Raw genomic sequence first — 10020 nt, 5'->3', positions numbered from 1 at the left:
TTTCAGTGCAATGAGATTAACTCCACCTGACTACAATCAATTGTAACCTTTCATGATTCTAATGAAATTTGCTTTATTCAGTCACCTTTCAAGAAACTGACTTCTACCAAATTCTCGAAACAACTTGACTGGTGTTGGAAGTAAATCTTACCTCAGATTTTTGGGATTTTGGTCCTGTTTCAGGTCAACACACCATGTCGAAAACGGAGGGGAGATTTTTATTTAACCTTTGTTTGTCTCACTGAGATTAATAGAGAGAGAACTATGCTGTTTGGTACTTTCCTTCTTCTTCTTCTTCTTCTTCTTCTTCTTCTTCTTCTTCTTCTTCTTCTTCTTCTTCTATACAAATAATGGCTGATGCACAGCCTAGAGGTCAGTGTACAGCAGATTATCTGAACATGTAAAAATGTCAATTGGACAATTCAACGTATGTGGACAATAAAGTTTCCAATAAAAATTAATAATCAAATATCGACTTGGTTTTAAATGGTTCTTCTCCATCAGAGAAGTGAATATTTTCCTTAGAATTAGTATCAAATGACATAGTTTTTTTTTTTTCAGGAAGCTTCCTGGGAAATTTTACCCCGTGTGCACACCCAAATGCAAAGTAAGTACATTTTGCATGGGACATATTTGGAGTGAGAATATTAGTTTTGCGCCTTACCTGAGAAATGCGGCAACCTACAGACTATAGTTCATGATCTCGTTCCACAGATGTTCCACAATGCCACATGGATATTCAGCACGCCAAAAAAAAAGTTTTGCTACATTTCTTCCTGACTTTTTTTTTTTCAAAAGTTGCTGCTCACAGGGAAAAATGTGTTGATGAATGAAGCTCTCATACAATGTGAGTTGCTGACAGCTCTGGAGACCTGGGGGACCAATTCATTTACAGCGCAAGTGCGATATGTTGAGATCAGTCCCTCAGATGTCCCAGATGCCTGAGCACTTTGAAAGAGTCACAGGCCTGTGCTGGCACTGGAAATTCAGCTGCGCTCCAAATGCATCAGAGCTTTAGAGCGCAGAGCCTTCTTCTGCCACTGTAATGCAGGATTTCTCATTACTTGACTATGAATCAGGCATCCACTAGTGGAATTTCCACTTATAATTTCTGCTGTAGAGTACAACAGGCCAGTAAGTGGCTTTACGCGTCTGTCGAAGAAAGGGATTGTAATATCTTGCTTTATCAGGGAATATAAAGTCATCTAGCAGGAGGCAACAGCACGCAGACCCCTACCCTGTGAAATGATAATTGGATCCACTGTTTCCTTTGCTTTTATGATGTTTGCCTCACAGCATATTTTGGCAACATGGGAAGAAATTTATGTGGCCAGGGAAGGAGTCCATTTTCCCTCTTTATTTAATTCAGCTATTTTTTCCCACTCTGAGCCCTTCGAGGCAATTCTGACATTCATTTGAGTCTTGTATTATTTATAACTCTGATTTCGATAAAACGCTGTTGGAGCGCTTTGTCTGAAAAAAAGGCTCTCTCACGTCATTGGAGCTCTTAAAAGTCCACCTTGTGCTTTAAGTCATTGACCCTCCTTCTCCTCTATTCATCACTCAACAAACGGCGATGCCTGAGAGAGGCTCGCTTCTATTCCCCACTGTGAATTCCATTAGAGGTACGGACACACAATAGAGCATTTTTTAAGCCTTTGACATTGCCATTGTAATGGACTGGGGTCATGGAGTGATATGTAGGATATAATGCATAAAATGCTGGTTAAATATATGCAACTGTGCTTTATGGCTTTCACATTACACGCAAATCCTTTCACCTCTATCCTAAGTGCTGCTCGAGGGGTGTCACAGAGGAGTTTTCACAAATACATCATCGTCAAATTAATTATGTGACCCCTACGACCCAATGCACACAACACAATGGGACTGTGTGTGTGTGTGTGTGTGTGTGTGTGTGTTGACAGTGATATTCACATAAGTCATGCCCAAGGTCCTCCTGGTACAGACACAGTGAGCAGATACTATTATAGAAACGACAGCGTTAAGCCAAAGTATTGAACTGAACTGGTGTTCAGCATGGTCAGCGCTTGAATTGATCAGAAAAATGCCCTTACTGCTACAAAGACATATGAGACATATCTTAGTTGATTTTGTTGAACGCGTGGTCCCCATTAACCACAATGTTTAATTTAGTCAGAAAGCTTAATGAATCATGATTAAATATTTTTAAAAGGCAATTGATTTAGGTTTTACTTTTGAAGCATTTTAATACTGCTTCAGATGAAGTCATACAATATAAAATCAACTTCAAAAATGTTTTGTATTCTTTTTCTGAATGGGCGCCATCCCAGCGAATACACATTATTTAAGATTAGCTTCTATCTAATATAAGTCAATGTGTGTAAACAGGGCGCAGGAGACCAGTGAAACAATGATATTCATGACTGAGCAGCATTTCATCAGTCATTGTAACTTATGGTCAGAGAAACAGAGACTTTTAGCCACTCGGTTCCACTCTTGTTAACAATACGAGGCACACACATTACATTTGTTCAACTCGACATGTAGCATGGTATGGTAGATTTGTATGAAACACTACATATGGCCATTACTACAATATGAGCCAATTTCCAGCTCCAATGGTCCAGTCTAGCGGATAGTGACAACACAAGAAAACGGAGCATTTGATGTCAAGACGGCCTGATAGGCTGAACTGCGACTGAATGAATATTGAGCTTTTATGTTCAATATGAAATTAATATTTATTAAAATTGAAACAACATTTTCTTTTTTCAAGTCCAGATTTGTTCTGTTTTCAAGAGGGTTTTCATTCTCAGTGAGAAACGAAACAGAAGTAGCAAAGCTAAGCTGCTGGACAGACTGTGCTTGCTCTTCTGATTCAGTAGTTGAGGAAATGTATCTATCGTTTGAGTCTAAGCTCAGACAATCACATTGCTTGTGTGTAAGCACAAGCCCTGACCGCCTGCAGCCCAACTCAGGCAAATAATCACCAGCAGAAAAAAGACCCAGTTGTCTTTTGGTCTGAGGGTTACAGTGATTGCTGATGCAACATCCTCATTTGATAGCACTGTGTACATAATATTTGTTATTTTGACCGGTGAGCGTCTCGTGTGAACTTTTTTCCTTATAAGATTCCATCATGAAACCATCTTCATTTATTCATTGTTGATTCTTTTTCTAAGGCCAACAGCACAGCACAGCCAGGAATATGTACAAACAGCAATTACTCAGGAGCCAGTGATGTGAAGCAGGTGCTGAAAAATTACCCATGGCAAAGTTCTCCTTGCAAATATGGAGTGAATAATTTGACTTCCTTGTATGATCCTTCATTTTGGGCACTCATATCTTGTCATAGAAATATTTTATAATCTTGTGGTCTGTCAGTTCTTCAGTCAGGTGGCAAAACCAATTGGATATCAAGCAGGTGTATTTTAAGGAGGCCTAAAACAAAACTAAATAACAGCATGTGTAAAAACTGATGCATTAAAAAAAAAAAAAAAAAGACACTGGTAGAATTATTACTGAAGATAGGTACAGCAGGTGTGCTTCCCATGAACATGTGTGTTTCTCAAGGCACAATGCAGATGATCCTGGTGTGACGGCTGTCAGTCAGAGGTGTCTCATTGTTACACACTTACACAGATACTCCTGTCCTCACTTGAAGTGATAACCAAAAGGCATCTTTCTCATATCAAATACTCACCCTCTGTAGGCTTGAAAGGTTTGTCTTAACGACTGGCAAAGCAAGGCAAACTTATTTCACACACAACAGAGAACTAAATGTACATCATATTAACATCATAAGAAGAAAAGAGAGGGTTACAATTACAGTGATTGATGCTAAAAATACAATCGTATGTAGCTGATTATGTGTGCTTGGAACATGCTGCGCCTACACTTGAGGTCTGGTTTCAACGTTACCTTCTCACCTCTACCCCTGAAAACTTTCCTGGCTCCCCTTAACCTCCCCTCCCCTCCCTCTCAATGTCTGCAGACATCATGTCAGGCTAAGAATGGAATGGACAAGTACTGTGTGGCCTTTGTGAGTGAATGATGCCAAAACCTTCCTGACCACTTGAGGAAGAATCCTCATGGCCATATTTTTTAACTTTTGAAGTGCTGCATTGACAAAAGATGTTGTACATTTGAGATTTTTAGCATTGCAGTTTCATTCCATTGTTACCATGGTGAAGGCAGTGTGTGCAAATGCCGCAGCCAGTTTCCACGAACTTTCACTTTTTACATTTCTGTTTTCGTTTTTTTACTTTTACTGTTATTACTGTAGCTTGTAATACTTGTGACAGAAAGACAACATCAGAAAATGAAGCGCAGGGACTGGATTAAGTGCAGCAGACATTGAGACGATCACTGCCCACCACAGCTTCCAACCACCCAGCCAGACCAGCTGTACCAAATGCTACCGCAAGTGGTGTGATGACCCCGAGCAGAGAGGGAAGAGAGCCGCGATAAGCTTGGACTTTAGGCTGTTCCGCCACCAGCCCCCTCTTGACAATTGTCCAGTCACAGGAAAATAAAACAAGTAAAATAGACTCAACAATTAGGAATGCCACATCTTCACAGAGACCTTGCTCCACCACAACATCTTGTATCAAGCTACTGGGATTTTCATTTCCCAGATGTTGACTTTTTAATGTCGACCATGTGTAGATATTTCTCCAGTGTTGTTGTTGCTGCTGTTTGTCTTCCCACAGATGCACATTCAAAAAACGCACTAAAGGAACTATATGAGGTCATCAGCAGTCACATGACAAAACATCTGGATGGTATTTTTATTTCGGCTTGTGATTTTAATCAAACAGAACCATTTTATCTAAATTCCACTGGCATGTCCACATCCCCACCAAGAGAAACCATTACCTGAAGCATGTTTACACCAACATTCCAAGCAACCACAAAGCTCTCCGACCCCATTCTGGTCCCTGCGTCTCCTGCCTGATCAGAGGGTCAAACCATCAGAAAAAAACTCTTTAAGTGGCTGCCACAAGTGAACCACATCAATCTTGAAGAACATCATTCTCCGTTCAGAAAGCCTGGATGAATGCAGAGGTGAGGACTCCATGCAGAGCCAAAGAAAACTGACTTTCAGTCAAATGACAAGGAAGCATACAACACCACCAGAGTGAGACTGAAAGCTGGCATCATGGAGGCAAAGCGGAGACATCAGGAGAAACTAGAGAGAGACCTCAACACCAACAACACCAAAGATACGTGGCAGGCGATCCAGACCATCACAGACTATAAAAGCAGAGGCACCTCCATCATGTGTGAGGCCACATTGCCAGATCAGCTTAACACTGTTTATGCTCACTTTGATCTCCTCAACAAAGAGTCAGCTGTCAAGTCTACTCTGCCTCCAGAGGACCTGCCACTGTCAGTATCCACAGTGGATGTGAGAAGAATATGAAGATGAAGAATAAAGATGCTGGGAGTGATGACCTGCCTGACTGTGTACCAAGAACTGCTGTTTCTTGGAGTGACAAGGTCTGGGCTCAAGTCCAGACCATCTGTGGTCAAGGACAGGATGTGCACATTTTTGGGGGGCGGTCCCTTGCTGTTCTGCCTGAGCGGTCTAAATTTTATTTTACTGCTGTGTATGACAACTGCAAACATGACATTTCATTTAAAACTGAAGATGTAATAGTACTGTTGACGCAGATGTTCAGGACAAAATGGACATCTGCAGGGCAGCTGAAAATTCTCTTACCAAAATCTCAAATTTGGTGATTTAAATTCTGTCTGATAAAGGATGAAGTGTTGCATTGTGAGTTGAGAAAACTCTCCTACTTCTTAAAATGCTAAAAGCTGAAAACAGGGCTGTTTTTCTGAGATCATGAAAACTTGACTTTTTAGAGATATGTGGCTCTCATAGAATGCTACAAACATATGATGATCTATTATATTTAATATATCGTAATAACACTAAATAACTACCCACGCTCCATCCACACACAGGCAGCGGTAGGGGGTGAGGGTGGTTGGTAATTAAATTACTTACATTCTGTGATGATTCTACATTTTTCCTCTGTCTGAAACATTCAGAGCTGGCCAAAAAACAATCCCGGCTAAAGCACTGGAAGCTCAACGCTGACGATGCCAATGACTAAGAATGTGTCCCAGTCGGCTAGTTGATGTTATTACTGACAACAGTGTCACAGGAGAGTGTTCTCACCTGCTCAGACAGCCTCCGTCATCCCTGTACCTTAAACAGAGTGCAGTGTCTCATCGAAACGACTGCACCCAGTAGCACTCACCCCCACTCTGATTGGAGAAACTGGTCCTCCAGCACACATCAAAAACAAGATTCCAGCCACCCTGAACCTTCAGTTTGCATTCAGAACCAACAGATCCACAGAGGATGCTGTGTCCACTGCCCTCCACTCAGTCTTCACACACCTGGAAAACAGTAACACCTACAGCATTGCCCGTGAAGCTCACAACATCACCTTCATCATCATAATCATCATGGTTCAGGCTAAAATAAGTACATGAGTTATATCAGTTAAGTTGCGTATGTATAATAATGGGCCTTCAGAGCAATGGGCGTTTGCTTTGGGAGTAACTGGAGTTGGATAACTGGGCTTTTGGTCCAATGGGACATTTTTCAGACCACTGGGGTTTTGGAATAATGAGACGTCAGAAGAATGGTGTGGCACCCTGTGGTGTTCAGCTCAACTTGTGACTGAACTCAGAGGTCAGCAGAGACTGCACTTCTTCCTGTGATTTCCCTACACTGTCTCTCCTTCTTCTTCTCATCACATTCATTAAGCCCTGTGCTACACAGACTTCTAACCAAGTTGAAACATTTTCATCTTGTGCAGATATTGCATGCACACAGGGTCTAAAATTTGCTGTGCTTTTTGTCTGAACAAATAATAATAGTGAGACTCTAATCATCAAAAAGTGTTCGTAGTAGTAATAGACTCAAACCACTTTTGATTTGATTAAACAGAGCTTATATTACCATATGAGTGTAGAAAGACTTATTGGTTGATTTTCCAAAGACTGTAATCTGGGGATACTCTAGGAACTTCATTTAGCTGACTGAGCCTGCTGAAGCCTCGTATTAGTTTCGGTTTCAGTATGTACACTTCACTGCCAGTGTGGACAGCAGGAATTCTTACACTGGCTGACTCTTTCAATGTACGTACATATGGCAATGTGAGTGTTGTGTGAGTGTATGATAAATGCTCAAATCCAACAAATCCTGTAACTGTGTATCATTTTGTCTTTTTCAAAGTATTTTCTCGAAGAAGCTTTGTCGAAACTGTATTTCTCTAGCTGTGATGTAATTACGTTTCCCTCAGTAATGATCAATAATGGTTATGTTGCAGTATTAAGCTCTGTAAGTAGCTTCCCACACCAGACTGCATGTGCAGAGACACGTCCAGCTGTTCAAACTGTTGCCAAAGAGCTGAGGACTTTCAATATGGCTAGCAGAGGGTCTGTTGTCAACACCTGAAGGTCGTATTTGTGAAAGCTGGAGCCTCTAACTGAGGCAAACCTGGCTGAGTGATGACAGAGTATCTGAGGCAGATGTGACCCATGTGGTGAGAACCCTCACACTGACACTTTCCTCTCCCTACTATCAACCATCAGACATGATTATAGCTCTCGCTCCACGATCCACTGCTTGCCTGAGCCCACTCGTTGATTTCTCACGATTCTCTCCTGCAGGCAAGGTAATCACACGAGATGCTAAACTCAGACAGAGAATCGACCCCGGCACGACATTTGTTAAAGTCATACCGCAAATGGGAACAATTTGTCAAGCATCCTCTATTTTATTCAGAGGGAATCAGGACGTGTCACCGGGAACTGCTGTGTCTCAAGTCATATCTGCTTCTGACTGGAGAGATAAATTCAGTCATGTGTTCATCTGAGGAGGAAATACAAACAGAACTTTAGATATCAAGAATGTTAATGACCCTCCTTTGATGATGCTTGTGACCAAACAGGCAGTCAGACCATTACCAGGATGTAAGAAAGTAAAACAATTTTAATGACATCAAAAACACCAATTACCATTCTGGACATGCAATGAGTGATTTTTTTTTTTTTTTTTTTTTTTTTTTTACAGAACATTGCAATTTTTCTGAATATGGTGCTGACGTTAATGCAGAACATGATGCTTGTGTTTTGAATGGCAGGACATTGAAAGTAACAGAGTAAGGCCGGTTTAGACTGATGTAACAGTGACTACACTATATTTATCTCAGCAGGGTTGGAAAATGTCAAATGCAACCAGATTATAGTAATCTGATCACAAAAAATCCATTACAGGTATTATGCACTCTTCTTAAATGGGCACTCCACCAATTCACACATGGAAGTCGTTATGATCATGGACCATGGAGAGTTTGATTCAGTGTGTAAATACCAGTTCTGTTGCTCTGGAGGAGTCAAGTCTGCAAGAATAACCCTGATAATGTCATTGTGATGTCACCACAGTCTTAATTTGGGTTATGAGACTACAAATTACTGCCTTACAAAAAGGTGAATGACTGATTTACAGAAGTTTGAATGGTAAACGCGAAGTGTAATGGATTACATTTTTGAAAAACTCTTCCAGATCTTGTCGGCAGTGATGTGTAATGGGCAGTTATAGTAAGCACAGACTGAAGTTTGTGATTTATACTGACCAATGCTAAATGCTAAACAAGACACAACACTAAATTATATGTTCCGCTAACTTCACAGGGTGATTCAGGACTCAGAGTTCATGATATGTAAGCATACATGATGTAAATGTCCTTGTTACTTTGTCAGGTAGAAAACCACAGGAAAAAAATAAGTTAATAGGCAACTTTCATACACATCTTACATCAGATTTAATGAATCCATTTCAAATATAAAAGGTCAGTAATCTTTGCTGCAATCGAAAAATATCAACTTGATATCTCCACTTCTTGATACCCACATCTGTGGTCTGCTACAAGATGACGTTGGAGGCAAAGCTGCATATAATGGTGTGCAATGGAGACTGAAACATTTGTACAAACAGTACTGCAGCTGAAGTAATGGAGATCAAAATCAGAAAAACCAAGCCCTCTAAATTTGTTTGTGTAATAATAATTATAAAAAAAAGACACTCCGCACACACAATATACACTATATATACACAGTATTTAGTAATGGTCATTCTGTTGCAACTTGACAAAACAGAGCTTTATAAAATGAGAGTGGCAGTGTGCAAGTGGCAATGACGCATTACATTTGACACAAAACTTGTGCTCGGTATGGATAATGTTCATTTCCTCCTTCATTTGTTCCTCCCAGCAGGTTTAATGAAAACGGGGTCCAAGGGACGATGGATGGCGGTTCCGCTCCTCATGCTGGGGTCTGAACAGTGGCTTTGATCTCAGTGGACACCCTCTTCTCCTTTCGCCCGGCATACTCGCCGATAAAGGAGCCGTCCTCGTTGAACTGAACGTCCTCATCACCGTAGTCCACCAGGCTGTCCCCGCTGTCCTGTGCTTTGATCTCTCTGCTCAGCGAGTGTTGGCTGCCATTCAGCGGCTTCTCGTCGTTGTCGCTGCAAGAGAGGCACAGTGGATTTAGAATCACCTCATTTCACCCATGGCTTCACTCTATGGCTTATTGCAGAGGATGGGAGTGTGCAGGCTCGAGCCATCACTGCCTCTACCATGAGCCTCTGTGACTGACATTAGCGTTTACCTCTGGCTGACCAATGGGAGATAATCACAGAGATGCACATGTTGAGAAAACATTAATCATTACACTACATCTGCATCAATGCATGTGACAAAGCGATGACTGGAAGAGAAATGAGATACTGAAAGGGATATTATGCCGCTGCTGCCTGTTCAGGCTGCACATGATGTGGTCCTGTAATGCCTTTGAACTGCCACACTACTGTGAATGATAAGACTGATACCACTCTCATATCTGTCCAGTCAATATGAAGCTACCACCAGCAGCGGGTTAGCTTAGCACAAAGACTGGAAACAGACGGAAACAACTAGCCTGGTAATAAAATCCACCTACCAGCACGTC

At 41.3% G+C, this 10020-nt stretch overlaps 1 protein-coding gene across 6 annotated transcripts in view; it reads right to left on the bottom strand.

Annotated features, from left to right (window-relative positions):
* Positions 1-7984: 7984 nt before the first annotated feature.
* chl1b (cell adhesion molecule L1-like b) overlaps positions 7985-10020 on the bottom strand; it is a 60304-nt gene continuing 58268 nt past the window's right edge. For 5 of the 6 annotated variants that reach the window (XM_076752931.1, XM_076752958.1, XM_076752950.1 and 2 more), the window contains one exon: positions 7985-9538. In XM_076752931.1, coding sequence (XP_076609046.1) covers positions 9334-9538 — 205 coding nt within the window. In that variant the 3' untranslated portion in view covers positions 7985-9333. The remainder of the gene's footprint in view (positions 9539-10020) is intronic. The other variant, XM_076752966.1, reaches the window with a different exon arrangement.

The sequence above is a fragment of the Chaetodon auriga genome, chromosome 2, assembly GCF_051107435.1.
Source record: "Chaetodon auriga isolate fChaAug3 chromosome 2, fChaAug3.hap1, whole genome shotgun sequence".
In the NCBI taxonomy this organism is placed as follows: domain Eukaryota; kingdom Metazoa; phylum Chordata; class Actinopteri; order Chaetodontiformes; family Chaetodontidae; genus Chaetodon; species Chaetodon auriga.
Note: the sequence above shows the minus strand (reverse complement) of the source record. Positions and strands in the feature narration are given on the sequence as shown.